This window comes from Meles meles, chromosome 1 (genome assembly GCF_922984935.1).
Source record: "Meles meles chromosome 1, mMelMel3.1 paternal haplotype, whole genome shotgun sequence".
Classification (NCBI taxonomy): domain Eukaryota; kingdom Metazoa; phylum Chordata; class Mammalia; order Carnivora; family Mustelidae; genus Meles; species Meles meles.
In genome coordinates this window covers 205,191,891-205,217,895 of record NC_060066.1, presented here as the reverse complement: position 1 = coordinate 205,217,895, position 26,005 = coordinate 205,191,891, and the positions used below count along the sequence as shown (strand labels likewise).

At 51.8% G+C, this 26,005-nt stretch overlaps 1 protein-coding gene across 1 annotated transcript in view; it reads right to left on the bottom strand.

Moving 5' to 3' along the window:
- Positions 1-7,775: 7,775 nt before the first annotated feature.
- PADI2 (peptidyl arginine deiminase 2) overlaps positions 7,776-26,005 on the bottom strand; it is a 43,554-nt gene continuing 25,324 nt past the window's right edge. The window contains exons 7-16 of the mRNA XM_046026061.1: positions 23,743-23,921; positions 21,926-22,029; positions 21,055-21,166; positions 20,450-20,557; positions 17,754-17,905; positions 15,486-15,630; positions 14,665-14,758; positions 12,834-12,919; positions 11,465-11,593; positions 7,776-10,833 (exon numbers count right to left, since the gene is read on the bottom strand). Of these exons, the coding sequence (XP_045882017.1) occupies positions 10,600-10,833; positions 11,465-11,593; positions 12,834-12,919; positions 14,665-14,758; positions 15,486-15,630; positions 17,754-17,905; positions 20,450-20,557; positions 21,055-21,166; positions 21,926-22,029; positions 23,743-23,921 (1,343 nt within the window). The 3' untranslated portion in view covers positions 7,776-10,599. The remainder of the gene's footprint in view (positions 10,834-11,464; positions 11,594-12,833; positions 12,920-14,664; positions 14,759-15,485; positions 15,631-17,753; positions 17,906-20,449; positions 20,558-21,054; positions 21,167-21,925; positions 22,030-23,742; positions 23,922-26,005) is intronic.

The window sequence follows — 26,005 nt, the reverse complement described above, 5'->3', positions numbered from 1 at the left end:
CAGGAGGCTGCCTGGGGGTGCTGTGGGATGGAGGCCATCTGGAGCATAACTGTCGACAGGGCTGAGGTCACCTTAACTTTTTGCTGAGGCTGACCCGGCACAGGAATAGGGCTCCTCTGTGTCTGCCTCAAGGCCTCTTGGGCCACCCCACCTGGGTGAATTCATGGGAAGATTGTCACTCTCTCTGTAGCTCCTCCGGGCTGAACTGTCTTCTGAGATGAAGGAAGAGCGTCCTCTCCTTCCAAGGAGTATGTTTCCAGAGAACTGGTCCTGTTGGCTTTTTCATGATTTTTTCACCTCGAAGGTAGAGTTTATTCCTAGAGAAGTGACTACCCTTTTACTTTGTCCAGGTCACCTTGGAAAAAGCAGTCTGAGGCCAGCAGAAGCGAGACCTTGATTTATGGAGGGGCTCTTGGTGCCAAGGGGCCCACGCGCCCTGCAGTCACACCATTCCCGGGCTTCATGGGGATTTGGGGAGCTCAGAGTTATGGAGGAATAAATTCCTGGACGGCTGCACCTCCGCCCTGAACTTTGGGATTCCAGAAAGGCACAGCTGCAGGGCTTAGAAGTTTTCATGGCCTGCGCCTGACAGATCTTCCCAAGGTGTACCCTGGTGAGACCTGAGACTTTTTTGTTTGTCTGTTTCCATTTGGCTGGTGAGTGAGGTATTGCTTTTCAACAGTCAGCTACGTGCTTTAAGTTTATGGGGAGCTCCATCACTTACAAATTTGTTTACATAAGTAGTCTTCCCCAGTCCTCATAACAACCCTTCTTGGTTGGAAGAACTACCCCCATTTTATAGACTTTCTTAGTCTTTGGATAATGGGAAAGCTGAGCCATCTTGGTTGGGTGGGAATCTTGCATCAGGAGCTCCAGTCCAGAATTAAAAATTAAAACCAGGGGCACCTGGTGGCTCAGTCGTTGGGTGTCTGGCTTCAGCTTGGGTCATTGGGATCGAGCTCCACATCAGGCTCCCTGCTTGGCGGGAAGCCTACTTCTCCCTCTCCCACTCCCCCTGCTTGTGTTCCCTCTCTTGCTGTGTCTCTCTGTGTCAAATAAACAAATAAAACCTTTAAAAAAATTAAGAAATAAAAATTAAAACAAAAACCATTCCGGTGTATCAACTATCATTTGTACAATCAACTATATTTCTAGGGTCTTGTGATTTAGGCTAAATTCCTCCCCAGCCAGAGGGCCAAGGATTTAGGGAAGATTTGTCAGATAAGATCTAGGGGAGAAATGTCAGATAATTTTGTTGCCTTTGAGAGTTGTTTGGCTTTGAGAAAACCCCCCCTCACCCCAGTTAATCTCTATGGTGGGACTCAGGGACCTTTTCATCCAAAATTCAGGATTTTGTTTGCCTTTGACCAATGGGCTCTCTCTTCCATTTCTGGCCACTTCTTCCCTTTGTGCAGCTGTCTCCTGAGCATCTCTATCTGAGTGTCCCAATGGTCTCTGAAATGCAACCTGGCCCCAATCATACGTATCACCTGAGGCATTCACAGCTCCTCTTTTCTCAGCACCACTAAGCTAGAAATCTGGAGTGTACCTCGACTCTCCTGCCCGCCACATCCAATCGACCACCCACCCCCAGCATGGCCTCCAGGTCAGCTGCCACGTCTGGAAGACTCACTGGTCCTGTGTACCAGAACTTTCGCAAAATACTTGGGATACATTTTCTCTGTCTAATCATGAAAGCAACCCCATGAAGCAGGGATTTCTGTCTTTCATTTTAAGTTGAGGCAGGGGACACCCAGGTGGCTCAGTTGTTAAGCATCTGCCTTCGGCTCAGGTCACGATCCCAGGATCCTGGGATCCAGCCCCGCATAGGGCTCCCTGCTTAGGGGGGAGTCTGCTTCTCCCTCTCCTACTCCCCCTGCTTGTGTTCCCTCTCTCACTGTCTTTCCCTCTGTGGTTGAGGCAGCTGAGCCTCAGAGAGGGTCAACAACTCACTTAAGTCATACAGCTAGGAGGTCAGTGTCCTCCATCAGGGTGATGCCTGGGCTCTAGGCAAGCTCCCCAAGGTTCTGGGGATCCTGGTGGTTGCAGCTACTCTGGTCCACCTGCAGAGGGAGCCCCTGCCTCATGGAAATGTCCACGGCTCCCTAATAGCCCTTTTCAACCTGCCCTTAGAAAAGGCTTATCTAAACCCTCCTCCCTCTAAACCCCACCATATAATTAGACGTCTCAAAATATTCTCTCTGAGTGGGATGGGGACCATCATATGCTACAGACTTCTCCAATTTCATGAGCAGTCTCTATGGAACTCCCGGAGCAAAAGTCACAAGTCACCTCCACTCCAGATGGGGTTGCGTTTCACACTGCTGAAGTCAGCTCAGCTGCTGGGACTTAGCAAGTGGCCCAAGGCCTTCTGGGGACTGTCACGTTTCTGGGCCCTATAGCATCATACCACACCACACCACACACACACACACACACACACACACACACAGAGCTCACCCCCCCCCCGCTAACTTCTGTCTCACTCCCGTCTGCCTGCCACATCACCAGCACACTCTCAAATTAGCAGTTAATTTGATCCTCTGGGTGTGTGCTTTGTAAACACAGTCCGGGGTAAAATTCCCTTTCCAGCTGAATCAGAATTTTGAGCACCCCTTTCTATAAGAGAAGGAGTTGTGTAAATGAAATGTGAAAAACGCATAGCGGTAAATACTCATTGGTAGTGACTAGACATTGGCTCCCTGGGAACAGAACCAGTCAGACAGGTGCAAAAAACTAAAGCAATTTCTACCTTCTAGAAGGTAGGTGGAGTGGTTAAGTGTGCAGGCCATTGGAGGTTCAAATGCTGCTTTATCGGTCTTTTGCTGTGTGGCCTTGCACAAATTACTTACTGTCTCTGTGCATTACTTTTATATTGCATAAGATGGGGAAAAAGAATCATAGTTGCCTCACAGACAGGAGTAAATGAATTGGTATCTGTAAGGAGCTGGTCAGTCTTAAACTGTGGTGGGAAGCCCAGCTGGGGGAATATAAAAATGGAATAAAAGAGATTATGCTAATCAGGATAGAAAGACTTCAGCATAAAAATGATGACAGGGGTTTCAGGCAGCTTTAAAAAAATTTTAAAATACATATGTAATTAAATTCTCAGGAAGTAAAAATTTCAAGCAACATAGATAAAGTTTAAATCCACTCAGTCACACTTCCTTTTCCAGAGGTGATTACTGTTGTCAGTTTCATGAGATTGCGTCCATATCTTTTTCTTTGCATGTATATACATATGTATGTTTCTATAGAAATCCATGGCTTTGCTTGATTTTTTTTTTTTAAATACTGACATCAAGTGTTCTGTCTTGGAGCTCCTTTTTTCTTTTTTTTTTGTTAAAGATTTTATTTATTTATTAGAGAGAGAGAGTGCAAGTAGGGGCAGAGGGAGAGGGAGAAGCAGACTCCCCTGCTGAGCAGGGTGCCTGATCCCACTCCTGGGATCATGACCTGAGCTGAAGGCAGATGCTTAACTGACTGAGCCACCCAAGTGCCCCAATGTCTTGGAGCTCTTTCCATGTCAGTGCTCACAGATCGATTTCATCTATGCACTCCCAAATGGTTCAGTGTAGGCATGTACCATGGTTTGATTGTTCTTCAGGTAGTTTCTTAAAAATGATTTTCCTATTAGCTTAAGAGCAGTTAAAAATATATATATATATATATATATATGTTACTGTCCTCTTTCTAAAACGCAGAATTGATCATGTGGCTGCAGCTATCCTGAATCTTGAGGGGTTCCCATTGCTCAAATCCTTGTGTTTTCAGCAGGCTTTAGTCTCTATCTTAGACTTTCACTATGATCACCAATTCTTTTTTTTTTTTAAGATTTTTTTATTTATTTGACAGAGGGAGACATAGCAAGAGAGGGAACAGAAGCAGGGGGAGTGGGAGAGGGAGAAAGCAGACATCCACCAAGCAGGGAGCCTGATGCGATGCTTGATCCCAGGAACCCAGGATCATGACCTGAGCCAAAGGTAGACGCTTAACGACTGAGCCTCCCAGGCGCCCCTATGATCACCATTTCTGAAACATGACACACGTTTACGCTCCCTTGTATCTCTGCTCCGCTTGGCAGTGCCCCCTTCTCTGACCAGTCATCCATTCCTACACTCAGTTGATGCTCATCCTAGCCTAAATGAACACGAGAGCCACCCTTGGTCACTCTCCCAGCTGGAAAAAATTGTGCGTGCACGCGTGGGTGTGATTCCACAACCTTTTGTACCCTTTTCACTCCTCCATGCAGCAAATACTCATCAAGTCTCTACTCCATCAGTCTGCTTCCTGTCCGTCACCCTGACTTGGCTATCAGTTCCTGGGAGGATGAGATCATGTCTCATGCATAGGGGTTCCAGGGAGAAGAGACAACCTGGTTTGCCTAGCGTGGTTCCTGTTATCGGGTGAAATTATTGGTAGTGCCCCCTTTCACTCTGCTTGAGGTGAGAAATCACATGATCGCTTTAGTTTTATGCATGATAGATGCTTCCAGTAACTGTGAATTGGAAAAAAGAATGGATACAGCAGATGAATGAATGTAATTGCTTCTCACATTTGGAGATGCCCTCTTACTCTGAGCTGAAGCCTGGAAAGAACACACTACATTGTGCAGAGATCATTCACCCTGAGCTCTGGTGCCTTAGAGGGATTTATTGGAATCCTCTAATCCCCAGACAGATGCTTGCAGGTGGTGGGGCATTCTCGTTGTACGGTTCTAATGGGCCACGCTAAGAAACGACTGGCGCGAAAGAAACATTTGTGAATAAAAGAGCTGATGACCCACTGGCCTTGGGTTAGGAAGCTGCTTCTCAAACGGGGTCGTCCAGAGCAGAGGTTCAGCGGGTGGGCTCTGGAGTCAGGTCACCCTGGTGGGAATCCTGGTTCCGCCACTTCCTGCTGTGGAAACTTGAGCCAAATCACTTCCTCCCTGAGCCTCAGTTTTCTTATCTATAAAGTGGGGATAGTAACTTCGCGGCTCTGTGGTAGGGGGGAATCAGAGGCGATGAGGAATGTGAAATATCACGTGAAATCATCTCTATTTGATCATTTTGACCTTCAAAATGGCTTTTCACATAGTTCAAGCGGGCAGGTGCCTGGCACGTAGTCAGTGCCTAAGACATGTGGCTATTAATACCTCCCACCTGGTTGGGCTGATCTTTCTGCTTCCATTGTTCAGCTGAACAGACGTTTCTTTCTTTCATTCAAAATGCATTTGGGGCGCCTGGGTGGCTCAGTCTGTTAGGCGTCTGACTCCCGATTTCAGCTCAGGTCATGATCTCAGAGTTGTGGGATCGAACCCTGGGTGGAACTCTGTGCTCAGCTCAGAGTCTCCTTGTCCCTCTGTCTCTGCTCCTCCTCCCCATGCATTTGCTCTCTCTGTCTCTCTCTCTCAGATAAATAAATAAATAAATAAATAAATAAATAAAATCTTAAAAAATAAAAAAAGGTCTTTGCTGAGTGTTATGTGCTAGGAATTGTGGGAGATAAGTAGAGTAATCCTTATAGCATTTCCAGTAGCAGGATAGCATGTAAGGAGGGTTCCAGAATGCAAGTCAGAGACAGGTCCATAAGATTCATCTGGAGGCATTCCCACGACGGACAAAATGGGCCTTAGCTTATAGAGTATAAGGGGCCAAGGCACAAGCAGGCTTGACCTGAACCTGGTACTTTCCTTCCAGACCAGCTAGAGAAGCCCAGACCTTTGCCTTCTCAGCCATCAGGGCTCAAAAGGAGCCTGGGCTTCCCAGAGGTGAAGCTCAAATGGAAAGACAGATTTCTCACAACAGCTAGCCTGGAGACCAGGCCGCAGAGCTGAGCTTTCTGCCTGGGCATGTCCTTCTTCTGGCTGTCCAGCTGGTGGAAGAGATACCACGTGCTGTCATTTGATGTCATTCACTGTATTGAGTTACCAAAAATATCGCCCTCAGTTCCCTGGACCTGATGCCGCTTGGGTGAGGATCCTGGATATGTCCCACTGGGCAGGCAGAATTCATCCCTGGCTGCTCTTTTTATTTTGGGGGAGGGATCCCACTTCCATAAGCTCTTGGCTCTGCTGAGGTATGGATCAGGTCCCATCTGGAATGAAGGGGCTGAGATAATGGGGACCTTGACTCCACTCACCCAGGACCTGCAGACAACATCTCTCAGGAAGATGCAGGGTCGAGTTGTGGAAGTGAGGCTGTTCTATTTCCCATGGGGCTGGTGGGGATTCTCATCTTGACAGTGGGCAGAGGTGGCCTGGCCCAAAGGTATTCCCCTTGCTGAGGTTGAGGCCAGTTCTGGTAACACGGCAGCAGTCACAGCTCAGGCAAGAGGACCTTCTGGAGGAGCAAGGCTCTGTACACTGGGGCCAGGGAGGGCTGATGTCTATTTTATGCTTCTCTTTTTGGTATTATAATAATAAACTTCTGTTAGCCATTGCAGTCAGACTAGCTGGACTCTGGGGATTTAAGGAATGTGCCTACTCTTATAATTGGGCTCAGCCTGGCAGAGAAGATTCTAGAACTGTGCTTTCAAACATAGGCACTCCTTGTGGCTAATCTGAATGAAGATGTCCTATAAGTAGAAAATTTAAAATTACATGCATAGCTTGCTTTACATTTCTGTTGGAATGTGCTGTTCTAGAAGCCTAGAGGTCTCAAGGTGACTTCCAGCCATCCTGAGGCAGGTGAGTGAAAGATATGAAAGCACCACCAGGGCTGGGTTTAACACACCATCATCCCTTGGGGAGTCTCAGAAATTGGTGGATGGGGAAACGCCCGTGAAGATTGCCATTGCTGTGGCTTGGCAAGTTGGGTATAAAAGGGAAGCATGACCTCAGACAGCTGGACCCACAGGTTAAATCTGGGAGTATGAGAACTAGTGATTTTCATTTTGCAGTTGCTTCTTAAGATGGCTTCAACAAAACATCAGTCTAGAAGTCCAAGATGGGGCTGAGGGGCAAGAAGCCCCACGTCCATCCCAAAGCACTCAGGAGTGGTTTCCAGGCCTGGGAAGTAACTAGGTGTCTTTATTTTTAGGGCTTCAGAGAGGTTGTTCACAAAGACCCTGTTAGACCATGGCTGTGTAGTATGGATTTTTATACCAGGGGTCAAATCACAAATGTCCTCATGTAACAATTCCATATGGTAAGAACATGATATAGTCTAGAGTGGTGGACACTCTTGGTGCCCTACCAGGTCCTCTTCTGGTAGTGAGCCCATTCCCCAGCTCTGGTGACTTTGTGGCTAACTGCAGCTCTGATTGCTACTGGTGCCCCCTTGCCCGTTCAGAGAGCCGAGGTCCCCATAGCCAACAACTGACTGCAGCAGGTGTACAAAACTCTGCGTCCAGGTGGGACAGTTCCGAGCTGCACTTATGCTCCAGGGCTTTCCAGTGATCAGGCTGAGGCTACACCTCAAGTCACATTCTCATTTGGTTTCTTCCCCTTCCCTGTCCTGTTCCCTTCACTCCCTTCCTGGTTTTTCTTGGAGGCACTTAATAAATAACAAATCACCTGTTCTCATTTGCTCATTTCAGGATCTCCTTCTGTGGAACACCACCAGAAAAACACAGCCAGACTTTATGGTGGTTATTGGTCTTGACCTTGAGGGTGGCCATGGAATACATATCCACTGAATGTGTGGGGGATTCCAAACTCTTGAGATACCTTTGCTGAGCCCTGACCTTGTGCCCAGGAGAGCAGGGGCTACAAGACCAGAAGAGTGCCCCTGTCTGGCCTGCTTCACTCCGGGCTGTGTCCCTGAGGCAACAATGAACATCACACCAACACATGACTTCCCCTCTGATGGTTTATTTTATTGCTATTTAATTAGGCTCTTCCCCAAACATCTTTCGATCTCCGTCATGGCCTCTCGTCCAGTAAGTTGAAACTTCCCTTCTTCTTGCCATCTTCACGGCACCTCCCCTTCCCTCTTACATAAAATATTTCAAAATAAAGATCGAAACAGGAACTTAGCTGAGTTTTGCAACACAGAACTGTATCTTAGGTCTACATTTATAGAAAGTTGGGGATGGGGAAGAGCGATGAGTTCATGGGTATTGGGGGAACTGTGCACGCTGAGGGTAGTCACACGGGGTAGGAGGGTCAAACAAGATGGGAATGGGTGTCTGAGTCCTGGGGGCTCCAGAATCATCAGAAGTTACCAACTTACCAATGGGGAGAGTTTTAGAAAAATTTATAAACACACACTCTCTCCACATGGGAGATGCTCACTTCCCCTTAAAGATAGACTAGAAAAAAAAAAAATGAAAGAAAACCCCAAACCCCACTTTAAGCAAACACACACACACACACACACACACACACACAAACACGCACATGACAAACTCTAAGTCTCCAGATGGACACCTTCAAATAGGCACTTGGTGTTTTCAGCTCTGGGGTTGCAGAGGTCTGGGGCTGTGGCCCTCAAAGGCAGGGGCACAACAGTTTCTAAAGGCTCTGGGGTCTGATCTGTCGGGTGGGTACTGGCCCAGCTGGGTGGGAAAGGAAGTCTGGTTGGAAAAGAACCCTCTACCTTCATCCAAAATAGTGACTTGCAGGAAGGTCTGTGCCCCAGGCATTTCCTGAATATAGCGGGTTCCCACTTTGGAAGAGCATATCACTGAAAGGGCAAATGTTGACCATTTAGAGTGGACACGGCATGCTGAGAACTGACCAGCTCCAGGACCAGGGACCAGGCCCAGCCTGCTAGGGACCACCACATCCTCAGAGCCCAGCACTGTGCCTGGCCCTTAGTAGGGGCCACAAGAAACGTCTGCTGAATGCGTGAATGAAATAACCCAAGAAGAAAATCCTGTTCTCGCAAGAATACGAATTTATAACAGTCTCATTGGCTATAAATTGGTTCTTTTTAACCCACAAAGTGGGATTATAATTCACTTATTCTCCCGACATCAGCTGGCCCTCAAGGAACTTTTTTTTAGTGGAAACTGAGTCTTTTGGGTTGGAGCCAGGGAATTAATCTAGTTATGTGCGGATGAGAGGATGTTCAGCAAATGTGCTGGTAAACTTCCATGGGATAGACAGTCTGTGTCTAAGGCCACCTGCTGGCCCAGAACTGGCCGCTGGGCTGGGGGCCAGCCCAGGTCTTTAGATGTTGAATCTAAGGTCTGGGGAGAATTGGCGGGTCTTTAATTATAACCTGGGGCAGGTCTGAGCCTGGCTGGTGGCGAACCGGTCCCCATCTAGCTGCTTGGAGGGATAGGATCGGGAATAGGAAGTGGAGGCATGGGAGGAGGGAGTCCAGGGACTGCCCAGGGAATGGAGAACCAGGCAGGAGAAGGATAAGGCTGAGGCCAGGCATCTATACCCACGGCACTCTCAGGTTCAAGGATGCTGGTCTGGGGGGACCCCCACAAGCGTTTGGGAGAGCCTGTGTCCATCAGAAAGATGAGGTATAAGGAGCATCTTGGAAATGGAGAGGTCTGAGAAAATCCACTTCTGGGGAAGGTTCTAAGCTAAATTATTGGACCCTCAGGGAATGGGGAAGCTAGTCAGGGATGTCTACACCGCAGAGAGGAAGCCAAGGGGGTCTGAGAGAGGCCGGGAAGGAATGAATAATTGAAGGCAGCCCCTTGCACACTCCGAGGGAGTGGGGAACTTGAAATGATGACGGCAGTTCAAAGTACATCGGGGGGTCCCAGGGTCCCTTTCCATGGGCTCTACCTTGACCTTCAGAGCGTGGCTGCCAGAGCTGGTGATCCTAGAGCTTCCAGAACCTTCTTGCCTTCTCCCCTCCTTCAGTTTTGGACAAGAGACTAAGCACTCTTTGGGGAATGGTTTGGGTACAGAGTTTTTGTTTCTTGGTTTTTCGTATCAGGGCTATACAGAGGCCGGCCAAAGGCACAGCTCTTTTCAGGAAGTACCAAGTTGAGGTTCAGCGGGAGTGACTTTGGTGGATGCTGGGGCCCTTCTGAGAGATGGCGAGGCACAGATGTCCCAGGTCCCTCCTGCCTTTTTGGAGGCCTGGTGGGGACAGTCTAGTCCTTGTCAAGTCCTCGGCCGGCAGGGGGAAGCTCTGGGGGTGGGTGCCAGGGGTCTAGAGAGGGAAGGAGGGATGTACCAATGCCCCAGTTGTGTGGGGTTTTCTCTTTTTGGTAATGCAAGTGCTTGACTTGGGCTTTGATTGCGAGGGATCCACTTCAAAGAAAGCCGTCTCCAATAAGCATGTTTGTTGCCAGCCACAGGACTGGATAAAACACCAGGCTTCCTCCTGCCCCAGGCTCCTTCGTTTTAGAAATCTTGGCTAGTTTCTAAAGCTGACCACTTGAGCCCCTCGATTTTCCTCATCCCCCACTCCCCACCGGTGCTGCACAACCCCTGGCCCCCACCCTCCACCGCCCAAAAAGCAGAACCCCAGGCTTGGGCTGTCTCTCTCTCCCTGCGACTTTGCTGTGTGGCCCCAGGTGTGCTGTGCAATTTCCAGGGCCTGGAAATAATCATCCTTTTCTCCACCCACCCCCCCACTAAGTTTCCTGACTGTTATTGCTGAAGAACATCTTGCAATCATAAGAACCACGAGGGCCGGTCCCACCACAATCTTGGTTACTGACGGGCTGAGACCCGCACAGCACAGCCCCCGCCCCGGCTGCTCAGGGCACCATGTGCCACCACTTGAAGGAGAAGGGCTTCCTGCGGACGTTGGTGCCACAGTGCACCTCCCCCAGAAACTTGTGGTAGGCGGAGATGTCGTCCACGAAGGTGCAGCAGAGGCCCAGGGGCTCCAGCAGGGAGCGCACGTGCGTCTCCAGGCAGCACACCTCCTCCACCTGGGGCCCGAACGGCTTAGGGATGCCCAGGTCCTTGTCGAGCACGATCATGTTCACCTGTGATGGGGTGTGGGCAACAGCTCCCATTTAACGAGCACCGATTACTTGCTGGGCCCTGTTCCAAGCTCTTGGGCATTCCTAACTCCCCTGTGACATAGATGTTGTGATCATCCCCATTTTACAGGTGAGAAAACCGAGGCACAGAGGGGGCCAAGCAGCTCCTACGTGGTAGTGTTGAAGCGGAAAACCAGGCAACCTACCACCGCATGTATGTTGTGTACAGGTACCTGCACGTGGTTATACGTGTCCGTGTCGGTGTGCGCGTGCGTGCAAGTGTGTACCCGTGCGTGTGTTCTAACCTCCCCCGCCTCACAGAAGACTCTCCCCTAGGATGAAAAGCACCCTTCCTCTCTGTAAAGGCCTTTTTAACTTAGAAAGCACTTCGCTGTCTGCTAGGGGAAAGGATATCCCAGGACCCCAGGGAGGCAGCTAGGATGAGAGTCTCGCCCCTAGGAGGGAATGCAGCCCAGAGAGCCTGAGGGGCCTGGTGCGGGTGGGCGAGGCCGCTCAGCAGTTCAGCCAGGACGGGCACCCGGACCTCCTGAGGGAATGGCCTCAGCTGAGGGGTCCCTCTGATCTGGCTGCCCCTCACTGGCCTGGGTGAAGTCTGGGGTCCCGAGTGCCTCACCATGTTTGGGAAGAAGGCTCTGGCCTGGCGGCCCTCGTCCATCTTGAACAGGGCGGGCAGATCGATGATGTCCTTCTCTGTCAGGCCCAGCTCCTTCTTGAGGATGTCACGGTTCCAGTCCAGGCAACGCTGGGGGAGGGGGAAAAAGGGAGAACAGGCAAGTGAGGGGACACCCCTGTAGCTTTGTCCAAACTGCTCCTGTCTCCGGCAGCAGCAGACCCTGGGCCCCAGCACGCCAGAGAGGTTTCCAGGTCTCACCCGCCCCCGCCACCTCTCCAGTGCCCCTCCCATCAGGGTCCAGTGACAGGGGTAACAGAGAGAGCAGGACAGAAGATCACAGAAATCATGCTGTTGGACAGAAGTGGGACGGGGACTCAGAAGGTGGGATCCATTCTGGAGACTCTGATCCCCTAAAATAAATTAAAATCCAGGGCATATACTGATACTTAATTTTTCTAGAGGGCAGGTCTGTAGCTTGCTTCATATTTTATTATTTTATTTTAATTAATTTTTAAAAATTTATTTACTTGACAGAGAGAGAGCGAGAGAGAGCGAGCGAGCGCACAAGTAGGCAGAGGGAGAGGGAGAAGCAGACTCCCTGCTGAGCAAGGGGCCTGATGCAGGGCTCTATCCCAGAACCCTGGGATCATGACCTGAGCCGAAGGCAGACTTTTTTTTTTTAAAGATTTTATTTATTTATTTGACAGACAGAGATGACAAGTAGGCAGAGAGGCAGGTGGGGGAAGCAGGCTACCTGCTGAGCAGGGAGCCCAATGCGGGGCTTGATCCCAGGACCCTGGGATCATGACCTGAGCTGAAGGCAGAGGCTTAACCCACTGAATCACCCAGGCGCCCCTGAAGGCAGACTCTTAACAACTGAACCACCGAGGCACCCCTAATTAATTTATTTTTTAAGTAGACTCCATGCTGGGCATGGAGCCCCACATGGGGCTTGAACTCATGACCCTGAGATCAAGACCTGAGCTGAAATCAAGAGCTGGATGCTTCACCAACTGAGCCACCCAGGTGCTCCCACATCATAGTTTAAAGGGCTGTGTCTCCCCCAGATGTCTCGGGCTCTAACCTTACAGAGCCCTTGACTCTTTGGCACGGCCTGCTCTGCTCTCCTTCCCTGGTCTCCTGGCTGCTTCTGACTTCTGTTGACCTGCACACCCTGCCTTTGCTCCTCCGTTTAGCTCCCGGCTTTACACAGGGGCGATGGAGGGAGGCTGGACCGAATGCTCACGGAGGCCCTTCCCTCTGTCATGTGCCCTGACCCCTTGGTCATTCCCTCTAGAAGCCGTGAGGACGTGAGTGGTGTCACCGGGCACAACCCCATCCCTCTCAGGGCCGCCTGTTCCGCTCTTACCTGGAAGTACAGGTTTTCTTGCACGAGGCTCTCGTTGGATAGAATCTTGTTGATGGTGATCCGCTTGCTGCTCATGCCGCCCAAGCCTGTGGAAGTCAGAGGTCCCAGGGGACAGTCTAGCCTCAGGTACACAGCCTGGGTGCTCCCCTCTATGAAGCCCCCAGGTTTTGGGCTAACTGCGGGGAGGAGGGAGATGGAGCCGGGACAGGCTGAGACCCAGAAGGGCATCCCCAAGGGAACCCAGGCCCCTCTGCCAGGGCGGCCATGCTGCTTGAGCCAGAGACCAGGTGGTGGTGTCTTGCTGTCTTTCTGGCCAGAGGGTGGGGTGGCACAAGGCCTGGGCCTCCCACCGGGAGCCTCCTTCTAAGGACAAGCAGCTGACCAGGGGGAGGGTGGCAGAGCAGGTACCCCGAGGTCACCCTTCCTGTGTTCCAGACCTGCCTCATGCTCGGCCCCTGCCCTGGTCGCTGCTGCACCCACCTCCTGGTCCACACCTGGCTTTTGGTCTGATTAGCAATTCCCAACCCTCATCGAGCCCCGACTGTGTGGCAGGCACTCTTCTAGACATTTTACAGGGATTAACTCAGAAATCAATCCTACATTTCTATGAGGTAGCTGCTAGCATTAAAGAAGGGGGAACGGAGGCACAGAGACGTTCAATAACTTGTCCAAGGTCTTACAGCTAGTAGCAGAGCCCACGGGCAGACCAGACAGTCGGATTTCAGAGCCTAAGCTATTGATCACAATTCTTCTCCTCCTTCTCCTCCCCCTCCTCCTTTTTTTTTTTTTTTTTTTTTTTTTTTTCCATTTTGCCTGATCTGGAAAAAGTTTGCTGGCCCATTGCCCTTCCCAGTCCTGCAGCTTGTCAGTGGCAGAGAGATTGGGGCTGTCACGCCCCTGCTGTTCCTACACCGTCTCCACGCCCCACTTGGACCTATCTCCACAAAGAGAATGGTTTCTATATCCTATGGGTAGCTTCAGGGTATGTTTAATACATAAAGGAGCCTCCAGAAAATCCAGACTTGTGCCTGATAATCCAAAGAAAAGATTTCCCATCAGTGGGGAATCAAAAAAGGACAGAGGGCTTAAACTGACATCTTCTCTAGACACCAGTAACTATCAGGAACACTGCCTTCGGATCCAGCAGGCAGCGATGTATGTAAGTATCAGCCAGCCTTAGTAATGGGACTTTTGGGAGTAGGCAGGTTGGAGATACCAACCTGAAAAGTGACATAAAGTAATTTAAGAAAAACATGTAAGGAAGAAATTGTCACGGCCGCTCTAACCCGGCTCACCGTCTCCGTCTGATCAGCTTCCCCTCTTTCCATGACTCATTTAAGAGCACACCTAATCCCCGTCTACATCTGGCCCAGTGAAGGGAATGTCTGCATGAAGCAGGTAATTTCTCACTCTGGGACTGACGGTGGTGATGTCTGCTTCTAGATCATGTCTATGTGGCTCACTTTTCTTCCTGTCCCTAAACTGCGTTGTGTCTGTTTTTCTCTATCTCCTTTTCAAGCTCCTTGAATACAGATCACGTGTCAATTAACTCTCTTTTGTGTCTGGTGCCACGGGGTCCTGGAGAAGCATTTGGCAGTGCTGCTGATAATGAGGAGCAGTGGGTGGCTTGATGGTCCGGGTGACCAGGGCGAGGGTCTCTAGAGGTCACCGCAGCTTCCCACCACGGTGAGCTCACAGCCCAGAGTGGGCCAGGCACCCAGGGAAGGGGAGCTGGATGCTCAGGGGCAAAGCGATCCCCTGCCCCAACCTCCCGAGCATCCCTCTGGGGACTCAGCTCCCCACCCCCTGCCAACGTCCCACGGACACTCACCTTTGAACATGATGGCCTCCCCGTGGCCCTCCTTCTGCTTCTCTCGAAAGAGCTTGTAGCAGGCTGCAGTACTGGCCATGAGCATCCGGAATTCCTGCGAGAGGACGTCCAGAGGGACCGTGTCAGCAGGGGGGAAGGGGGCAGGGACTTGGAGCCCTGTCTGCCTGTTGTCTCAGGCCTCCCTGTGTTGAGGGGCAAGGAGGCCTGGCTGGGATTTCTCTCTTTTGGGGGAGTACTTTTCACCCTTCCTGCTGTAGAAATTCCTCCACCTCAGCAATGACATCACGTCAAAGCTCGGAGTCCAGAATGGCTCTGGACAGGGCGGAACTGCATCCTCAAGGGGCCAAGAGGACAGGCCATGTACATGACATTTCCAGGGTATGAAGTTGCAGCCATTTCTTCCATGTCAGAAAATGAAAAAGCCCCAGGCCCATACCCCAGAGCTCTCTAGAGTATCACAGCAAATACAGTAGCCACGAGCCCCGGGATTCTTGGACTCCTGAATTGTGGCTAATCTGAATTGAGATGTGTGGTTAAGAGTAAAATATGCACCAGATTTTGAAGACCTGGTATGGATCAGAGAACGTAAAATCTCTCATTTATATTTTTACATTGATGACCTGTTGAAATGCTAGTACTTTGTTGTATCGGATTAAACATTTACCTGCCACAGCGACAACAGGCAAACCAACTTGAGTCTACTTCCTTCTTCCTCTATGCATGCAGTCCACTACCTGTAGATCCTGCCCCCTGCTGACAAGAGCTGGTAGTACATGGGTTCTCCATCACCCTATTCACTCCAGCCTCAGGGACTAGCTCACCTTTGTGCCCGGGATGGGGACGAAGGTCATGAACTCATCCACGTGGCCCACGGTCAGCCAGTCCGAGTAGAGTTCCACGGGTGCCTGCACCTTTTGGGCCTGCAGGAAGTCCCGCACCACCTTGGTCATCCTCCGACCGCCAGACCTGGGGGTAGGGGTGGGGAGGAGGCCACTCTTCAGATCTCTTGCTGTGCCTGCCTCACCGAGGGCCGGCAGCAGTTCAGCCTCTGCAACCCAGCCTGTATCCTGGGTGGCATCAGCAAAAGTCAGGGGAAGGAGCCTGAGCCATGGGGCTGAGAGACCATGGTGCAGGCAAGAAGGCATTTGAGCTGGGGCGCCTGGGTGGCTCAGTGGATTAAGCCGCTGCCTTTGGCTCAGGTCATGATCTCAGGGTCCTGGGATCGAGCCCCGCATCGGGCTCTCTGCTCTGCAGGGAGCCTGCGTCCTCCTCTTTCTCTGCCTGCCTCTCTGCCTACTTGTGATCTCTCTCTCTGTCAAATAAATAAATAAAATCTTAAAAAAAAAAAAAAGAAGGCATTTGAGCCCAAGGGGAAAGAAGGAGGCATTAGCTGGAGCTGTGGTCTGTATGGCATTATCTGGAGCCATGGTCTGAATGGCATGGAGCCCAGCCTTCAGCTTTTTCAGATCCTGAGAGTGTCAGTTGACATAAAGAGACCATCTTCTGTGCTCAGGGGCCCTGCCTGGACGCTGGAGGGGCCTAGGGCACAGGTATGGTTCCAAAATCTGCCTGTGTGCCTCTTTGTTACATTAACTTCTCCTTAACTTCCATCTTTTATCAGTTCAAGAGACACCTCCTCCAGGAAGCCCTTCCTGACTTTTAGACTCTCTGAGGTCTTCGATCTCCCTAGTGCCCTTAGATTATTACTCAAGGCCTCCCCGTGGCCAAGAAATTCCTCTCTAATTTGGCCCCTGCCTGGACCTGCAACCTCCTCTCCCTTCCTTCCTCCTTGTTCTACTTCCTACGTTAGCTAACCCTTCAAAGTCTCTGCCCTTGCTGTTCCGTCTATATGAAATGCCTTTTCCCTCTGATCTTCCCGTGGCTGCTCCCTTCTCCTTCAAGCCTCGATTCCCAAGTCATTTCCTTAAAACTACAAAAGCTAAAGTTCACCTGCCCCATCACTCTTTGCCACGGAACCCTATTTTACCTTCTTCATTGCAACTTATTAGCATCCAGAAGCGTCTCGTTTGCTGGTTTCCATGTTGATTTTCTGTACTCCTCCCACCGTGATTGAAAATTTCCCAAGAGCTGGGGCTTTGCCTGCTTGGGTCACTGATGTATCCCTAGAGCCCAGAGCAGTGCCTGACAGAGAAGGCCCTCAGTAAATATTTGTCTCTAAGGAGCCCTCTCTGGACTCCCCAAAGGGGTTAGGGACCCCTCTTTGGGTTCCCCGGCTCCCTATCATTCCTTCTGTCACTGTATATGATCGTCCCCCTGCCCCCAATCATTTCATGTCTGTGATCTCGACTGTTTCCTTGAAGGTGGGGGCTGGACTTCAGGTTTAGAATGCCATGGCTCACACTTGGCACTTGGCTAGGGCATGGAAAATACCCAAGGAATAGATGATTGACTATTGAGTGGAGGGAGGAGAGGAGGTGGGCAAACGGGCACTGGCCTCCTCCCAGAAGGTAGAGCATCCCCTGTTGTAACTCACAGGTACTTGGTGCCCAAATCCTGGCTGATCCCATGTATGCAGGTTGCTGGCAGCCCTTTTGTGACATGAGGACCCACAGTATTCAGTCTTCCTAGTGACTGTCCTGACCAAAGAAGACTCTGCCTTTTTATTGGGAAATGGGTCAGCTGGGGAGGGAGTGACAGTGTTGTGGACAGGCCCAAGAGCCAAGTACTCACACTTTGGGGCAGGGCCATGTCTTCTCATCCCTCTTTGGTGTATGGGCAATTTATTGCTTATTGCTACCTTCCCCCTTATTGCTACCTTCCCACTCAGCCTCTTTCAGTTACCTTCTATGGACTCCTTCGTCTCTTCCTTTCCTGGTTTATAATCTCATTATACAACCTCCCATTTTGGGAAGAGCTATTTAGCTTTATATTAGATCCTAAGTCATACTAAGGTATGAAGGCTAACTTGGTTTTGTTTCTAAGAGTATCTGTATCTTTCCAGAGTCGTGGAAGGGGTTCATTTTCCCAGATAATCGCTCCATGTGTGAGCAGCCCAGGCTACTCCTAAAGAGAAAGAGTAACATCCCCAACCCCCCAACCCCCCTTAGCCCCACCCTCATCTCTCTTACAGAGGAAAGCTGCTCCCGATGAGAATCCGGCCCAAGGGGTAGGCCTTGCCGTTCACAGTCACTGGTGGACTGACCTCCAGGTTCCCAAAGGAATCAAGGCTGGTGACAGGCTCAAAGAGAGGCTCCCGGGTCACGTAGCCGAAATCTGGGCCCTGGGCAGGGAGCACACACACATCATTAGTCTCCTGTAGCCAGAGGTCCTTAACCCCAGCTCAGCTAGCCACTGAGGACTACTATTTCACTTCCTTCAGGCTGGCACTGTGGGCACTTGGTTTCTAGGAGTCTTCTTAGTCCCACTGAAGAGCAGAGGGCAAGACACAGGGAGGCTGAGTTTGTGGGCAGGCTGGCGTGAGGGTGGGCATGCCCGACGGTATATAAGTGTTTATGAGTGCGTGTGTGCACTGGGTCTCATCATGCGCCTCTGTCTCTAGACACAGAGACACACTGGTGACTTCAGGGCCGGTTTTCATTTTGTGCTGTTGACGTCCCTGCTCATCTCTTTATTTATCTGACCCTCAGTTTTCCCATCTGTAAAAGAGGAGCCAGATCCGGTACCGGAGGGAGGGCTGTAGGTTGTATTGTTGTTCCCAAAGACTTGCTGCCCTCTCCCCGGGAAGAGGATTTTGCACCCTGAGCCATGGCTGGTATGCGTGACGGTATCTCCAGGCGGAAGGAACAGAATTCCACACCCAGCAATGGACTCAGTCACGTGACTGGCTTTGGCCGGTGAAATGTGAGACGCGTGCCCGTTCAGAGCAGAAGCCATAAGACCTCATCATTCTCTGCTCCTTGTGCTAGGAGAATGGCGTTTCCCAGGCTAGCACTGCACCTGCAGCCTGGGCTCTAGAATGGGGAAGGCACTCGGAAGCAGGGCTGCAGAAGACCAACCAGGCATCTGTGGGAGATGCAGGCAAGAAATGGACCTCTGCTCTTGTCAGCCCCTACAGTCTGGGGGTTGTTTGTGCCCGCAGCCTTACCTAGGAACATCTGACCGATTCACGCAGGAATGGCGGATATGTAACACACAGATCATCCCAACCCATTCCTCTCCCCTGAGCCCAGAGACAGCCTCAGAATCCTTTTTCGAACAGAGCTCCAAGAAGTGAGAGTTGGTGCACACTATAACGCCAGGGACCCTTGAATTTTAAGGTTCCTTTCAGGACTTTTTGATGAAACAGTAGAGCCCCTGCTTGGGAACTTGTACTGGGGCTGGAACGAAGCTTGCCTGACAAAACTTCTTGGTAAAAAAAATCCCCTGGGGTGGGAAGATGTGGCTTATCCTCACCCAGCTGAGAGGCTCAAGGGACAGCCATGCCCAGTGGCGTGGATGGCTACAGCTTAGCACTTTCTCACCTGGGAGCCCTAGATGGCAAGGTGTGCGGTGCCGGAAGCTGGGGCAGCTGGGCTTTAGGGCACAGGCAGGCAGGCAGGCACGCGGCACAAAGCCGGGTTTGGCCCGGGTCCCCAGGAACAATGTAGCCATGGACCTTGGCACCAGGCCAGCCTGGAACATTGAAGGCAGGTGAGAACCCAGGAAGGCCGTGAGAGCAGGAGCTGGGAGGTCGTTCTCAGGCCTGTGGCCACCGCTGCTGAAGACCAGCTTGACTCTACGCCTCCCAGTGTGGGAAGAAGCGGACAGTCCTCACCAAGGACAATGTCCAGGGCTGTGGGATGACAACTGTAAGGGCAGCTGATAATGAGCATTGTATTAGGAGTAGGAGGACGCCTTCTAGGTGCCTTCAATCTTCACAATGATTCTGTGAGAGAATGCCATTTCTAGCCCCATTTACAGATGAGCAAACTGAGGCTTGACGAGGTTCAGCTGCTTGCCTCAGGTCAAGGAGTGGGACAAGATGCCAGGCCAGGCTCTAGCACTGTCTTCCTGTGGTGAGGGCCCTAGGTTATGTTCTTAAGAAGTAGAGGTGAGCCTCCGAATGTTTCCGACTCTAGCAGAAGCTGTCCCATGTGTGACCTTGGGAAGAGCCCCTGATCTATCCCAGTCTCTGCTCCGTGCTCTGTCCTCGCCTCCCCTGCCTGTTCAAAGTGGAAGGTGAGGATGAAAGAAGGAGGTTTTGGTTCTGCCCTCACTCCACCAGTGGCTAAGGGCATCATTGGGAGTGGTAATGACCTCTAGAATCAGGGGGTTGGATTGCTTTAAAAAAAAAAAAAACCCACAGACTGCAAACTGCAGCTTCAGGGGGCTTTGAAGTTGGAACCATAATTTTTGACAACGGCTTAACTCTAACTTTCCTCTTTGAAACTGATTTTTCTGCAAGGTGGGGGTAAGCAGGGGCAAGGGCAGGAGCTGCCCCTTTCCCATAAGTTCCCCATTTCTTATGAGAAAACTCCCCTATGAGTAAATTTTTTACCCAGGGGATTGAGAAGTCTTGTCAGGGTGCTTCTCATTCCTGCCTTCCAAAGTGGGCGAAACTGATGACAATGGTGCATTTATTGAGCACCTGTGGTATGCCAGGCCGTGGGGTAGTGTCATGCTCTCCTCTGAGAAAACTCTCCAAGAAAAGGACCATGGAGGTCACTATTCCAACTGACCCATTCTGCAGATGAGAAGATGGAGGCGCTGGGCAATAGACTAACTTGTCAAGGGTGCCCCCAGATCTCCTGCCCACTCTGCCCTGTAAGAGTCCCCAGGATCGTTTCCCCAACCCCCTATCCTGAGGTGGCCCTCAGCATCTCACCAGAAGCTGCTTCACTGGGAAGTCCTTCAGGTTTCCATCTCGGGGGGAGTCCAATACCACGGGGAAGCCTTTGTGGGGGGCCTCTATGTAGCCAAACTCAACTTCATCCTGTGGGGACACCAAGGAGAGCCATTAGACAAGCCAACCTCCCTCATTCTCCTCCCTGGCAAGCGATGGCAGGGGTTCCTTATATATACTTCTCCAAATAATCTCTGCCTGCTCCAAGCATGTTTGACTCCTATCAACCCCATTTCTTAAAACATAATCAATAATATCCTATTTACATTTCTTGCAAGTAACATCTTAATTTGAAGTGCATTCTGTATTTCTAGGTTGGCTTCTTTTTCGCTGCTGTATAGTACTCCATGGTAAGGCTATCTGCTCATATGGTGACCCAGTCTCTCTTGGGGGACAGTCTTTTGCTACTTCAAGAAGCAGTGTTGCAGTGAATTGCCTTCTACATTTGTCTCTGTGCACATGGGCATGTAAGAGCCAACAGCAGAATTCCCATCCACGGAGCTGCTGGGTGCCAGGGCACTGATGCTAAGCCAACTCTTCTTGCCTGAGCCATGGGCCACATCCCTCCCAGCCTGCAGGGCCCTCACCTGGATCCAGCGGTCCCCTCGGTTGATATACTGGAAGCAGACCTTCAGTTCGCAGTTGGTTTTCTCAACCAGGTTCTTCACCTCTTTCAGGAACAAGTAATTGTCCTTCATGCTGAGAAGTTCGGGGAAGAGAGGGAGGCCAGGAGGAAGGGTGAGGAGGGTCAAGAGCCAGTCCAACCAAGGTGGCAACAAGCAACTTTCACCTCTGGGTTGTGCTGGGAAGATGAGGCCACAAATGGGTTCCTTGTCACCTTTGCGAAGGCTGCTAGAGTCAAGGCCAGACAAATTCCTCCACCCATGGTGTTTGTCAAGGTCACAAACACAAAAAACGAGAAGGGGCCCTCTTCCCCCCACCTGCCCAGATTTCTGGAGAGTTCTGTCTAGCCCAGAGGCAGGGGATGGGCCCAGGGCCTCAGGGCCCTCTCGTCATGGCCAGCAGCCACCTGCAGGGCACTTTCCCTTGCTTCTCATCTTGCTGCGGATGTCTAGCACATGATAGCTGCTAAAAAAAAATAAAAATAAAAATAAAATAAATGCTGCATAAGGTGAGCTGAATATCCATTGCACAGGAGATTCCCAAGCAGACGATGCAAGCCAAGAATGAGAAAAGGAGTGACAGCTCTTATTTTTATAGCACGCACGGCGCCAGGACCTTGGATTAATACCTGACCTGCTTCATTTAGTGTCCACAGTGATGCTGTGATGTCAGCATTTCAGAAAAACAGAGGCACAGATTGCTCAAGGGAGTTGCTCAAGGTCACACAGGGGGTAAGGGACAGAGCCAGGCTCTGAACTCAGGGCTGTCTGCCGCCGAATCCCCAGCTTTAGCCACTTGGCCGTGCCTCCTCCCTGCGTCCTGGCCATCGCTTACCAGCACACAAACACCGACACGGGAGGCAAGATGTTGGGGGTCATGATCCACGGAGCAATCCGGAATATCACGGTGTCCGTGAAGATGGGCGTCAGGGGAATCTCCTGGACGTGGGGGGGGGGGGGATCAGAAAGTCTGGTCAGGGTAGCTTTCATGCCTGCTTCCTAAAGTGGGGGAATCTGATGACAAAACTACATTTATTGAGCACTTGTGGTATACCAGGCCCTGGGCTAGCGCCACACATGCCATTTCAGTTCTGCCTCACAGCAACTGCAGGGGGAAGATGCTATTATAACCCGTGCCTTACAGGTAGGGAAACTGAGTCACAGACTTCTAGTCACAGACCTGTTTTGTGTGGTTAGTCGGGCGGGAGCCTGGATTTAAACCCAGGTGGTCAGGCTGCTGCCCTCATACTCTCAACCACTATCGGGTCTTGCCCCATCAAAGTCCCCGTCCTGAAACCTGCCCACAGGATGGCCGGGCCAGCCCGGCACCTTCTTCTGTCTCTGCTTTGGGACCTTGCCCTTTTCTACAGGTGAGCATTTTAATGTTTCTTGGGGGAATTTTGCTGTGTCCAGATGGTTCTTTAAGTAAAGGTTCAGGAAGCTTGCTTGGAACCTGAGGGAAAACGAGTCAGTTCCTTTGCGTAGTTGGCTTTGAACAGCTACAGGAAATGGGTGCCTGCCTTTGGCAGAGACCATGGGAGCAGGTGGGACGGGGCCCTAGCTGTCCTTTTGTGCCTGGGTCTGCCTTGTGGGTCTCTGCTGGTGCCTGCTGGGGGGGCCAGTCTGAGGCCCCGATGGCCAGGCTACTCCAGGCACAGATGGGAGCAGAAGCCGTCCCCGTCCCGTCCTGTTAGCCCTGTCCTTCCTGCCTTTATTCTTCTGAGGGACTTGAGGATGCTTTGTGAAGGAGTTCTTACAAGTTTGGATGCTCACAACCACCCCAGGAAGCAGAAACTTCTGCCATTTGTCTTACAGATGGGGAAACTAAGGCACAGGGAGCAAATTCACCTGCCCTATGTCTCCCAGGGCTTGGAACTGGGCAGTCTGACTCCAGAGCCTGTTCTCATAAGTGTAAGCTAGGTTCAGCCTCTCCTTCTACAGAGCCCACTGTGCCCTGCCCCCAGTACTCTGGAAGTGACAATGGGGAGGGGACCCTGTGTTGGGGAGGGCAGCCAGGTCCCGCCCTATATCTGAGCAAAGCGGGGTGGGCCCAAGAGCTGGGAGTCTGGGGCCGCGGTCTTTGCGAAAAGAGGCCTTGTCAGCAGGACACGCTCTAAGTGAGGGGGGGCTTCTCCTCTAGAGGGGCGGACGTTTTCCTTCTCGTCCAGTTTCCCCAAACCAAGAACAACGGCGAGTGAGATGTCTGGCTGCAGGGTTGGGGGGATGGGTTCAGCCTGCGGTCAGAGTTGGTATAACCCACAGTTAGGGTGAAGGGTCAGTCTGGGGAGGGAAAACCTCAAGTGTGTGGCCTAGTTTCCTTCCTGCCTGGGCATCTGCGCCTCAGAACTAGGCCCACAGCGCTGCAGGGAGGAGGACAGACCACACCACTGTGGGGAACGCCAGAAACCCTCACCCACGGGGGGGTCCTGGGGAGCAGGTACGGCCAGCAGGAGGACCCCTAGAGGACAGCCCAGAGGAGCCTGGCCGGCAGGTGCAGGCAGGGCGGTAGGTGGGTCTCTAAGCTTGGCCAACACCCCATCCCCGCCCCAGTGCTTTGCAGCCTTGTGGGGCGCCCTGAGACTGGCCCGCTGGAAAGACTCCCACCTGGTCCCCAGGGACGGCCCTTCACGGTGGCCGCCCGGGAGCCCTCACCTCAGCCATGTACTCCAGCAGGCTGACGTGGATGGAGACCAGGCCCGGGAAGCCCTCGTCGGGGAAGCGCAGGCCTTCCACGAAGAACAGCATCTCCGCCGAGCCGCCCGTGTACTTGACCACGTGGTAGAGCTTCCGCCGGCCCAGGATGTGGATGTAACGTTGGCCGAAAAACGGGTCTGGAGGGAGAGGGGCTCATGTCAGATCCCTGCCCCCGCCAGGGGGGTGTCCGTGGGGTAGGGGACAAGAGGGCAGAGTGACTCGTCCTCTAGACACAGGGAGATAAGCACAAGCAGAAAATGCCACCGGAAGGGCCATGGCGCCGGTCATCGTCCCAGCACTGCTGTGCGCTCGAGCGCGGTGCGAACCGGACCACATCTCTAGCTTCCAGCTTCCTCATCTAGAAGATGGGCTGACACCCAGGAATGGCCCAGGCGCTCTGACGGCAGGTGATGACCGAGCACTGAGAGGTGCTGAGGAAGGACAGTACGTTCGTGCTTTACACATGACGAAATCGAGTCTCAGAAAGGAGAAACGGGTTGCGGAGGTCATTTAGCCAGCAAGTGGCCAAGCTGGGGCTCAAATTCATGTGCAATTCTGAACCCCAAGCTCCCCTCCCCTTTTATACGCAAAACCCCAAGGTGCCCATTTATATCCCACATTCCTGTCCGTGTGATGAAAGTCACATTGGCGTAAAGCCCCACGCATGTTGTCTGGCTGTACTGGCCTGAGGCTGGGCGGAAAGGCAGGTTTCCCCCAGTGCGTCCGGCTGTCCCACTGGCGTCACCCAGCTCTTTCCAGCGCCGTTCCCTCCTCTGGGCAGAGTTGTTCTTTCCTTCCAGGACTTGATTTGGGTCCCTTCTGGGAATTAGGCCCGGATCCCCCAGACACCAAGCCGGGGTCCGTGTGGAGCCTCTGCTGTCCCCATCCTTGCCCATCACAGCCTTTCTGAGGGGGTGTGATCTTGATGTTTAGTTCTTAGCCCCGAGAGACTGTCACCTGAGGCGAGAGACCGGCCTGGCTGGGCCCAGTGCCAGCATCACACAGGTCGTGTTGAATCAATGTCTGCCGAATGAGCCCGTGGCTTCCACGCCACTCCCTATAGGAGACTCTTCAGGCCAGAGCAGCATTACTACTCTGTTCCCAGCATGGGCAACCTCTGGGGGAGGGGGGTGGCGGATAGAAATGGGCAAGATTCTATAGCTCTGTCTGTCCAACAGCAGTGCTCGGCCGATGATAACGCTGACGTGGGAAGTGTTGTAACATGGGCGAGAGCTCTGGGCAGGTTACTGGGGTGGGGAGTGGGGGGAAGGGAGGCAGGACGGGGAGCATGTGAGCAGATGAAGGGAGACTCTGAGATGCCCTTTGGGGTGGCAGAGGAGGGGTACGGTGAGGAGAGGAGATAGATACTTGCATTGCCAAAGGCATGGAGGGAGAACCCTATGCAGTTCCAGAAGGAGTTTCTTTAGGCCCCGCAGAGCTGGAAGGGCAGAATCAGGCTCAGCTTAGGATTTATTGTCAGCAACAACGGTAATGGTTCATCACTAGCCACCCGTGGGTCGGTCCTCGTACAAACAGGGTGTATGCTGAAAACCAGCAAATTAAATGGAGGAAACTCCGAAGCCTGGGCTCGGGACAGCTCCTCAGGTAGGACAATGTGCTCAGGGGGACCCTGGTTATACGTCTTGTTGAGGGCACGTGACCTTGCTGGTTATGACTTCCAGAGTCAGAGAGACCTGGGTTCCAATACCGTTCAGGCTTTACAAGCAGCAAAACCTCAGGGAATTCACTTAACCTTCCCAAGTCTTAGTTTACCCATTTGTTAAATGGGGCTAATATCACCTAGGCCACAAGGTCTTGGAAGATAGAATGACACAGCATTAGAAACTTAGGGACACCCGTTAACTGTGGGTAACCATCATTAACACAGCCGGGACCCGTAGGTGTCAGTAAGACGAGCGCCCAAGCCGAGTTGGCACGCCCCTTTCTGCAAAACTCATGGCCTTTGTGTTGAACGGCTTATGAGCAGAAGGCAAAGAAACAATACCTCACCTCACCTCCCCTTGGCTGGGCCCAAGAAATGAGGCCGACAGGCTGAGACCCTGGACATGCCAAGGAGCTGACTGAGAAGATGAAGTCCTTCTCACTCGGAAACAACAGGGTGAGCCCTCCCTAGATCCTAACTGCCGAATACATCCAGAAGGATCTTTGTAATTAAAAAAGTTCTCTTCCAGGCATTCAGGCTGCCTGGGGTGAGGCTCAG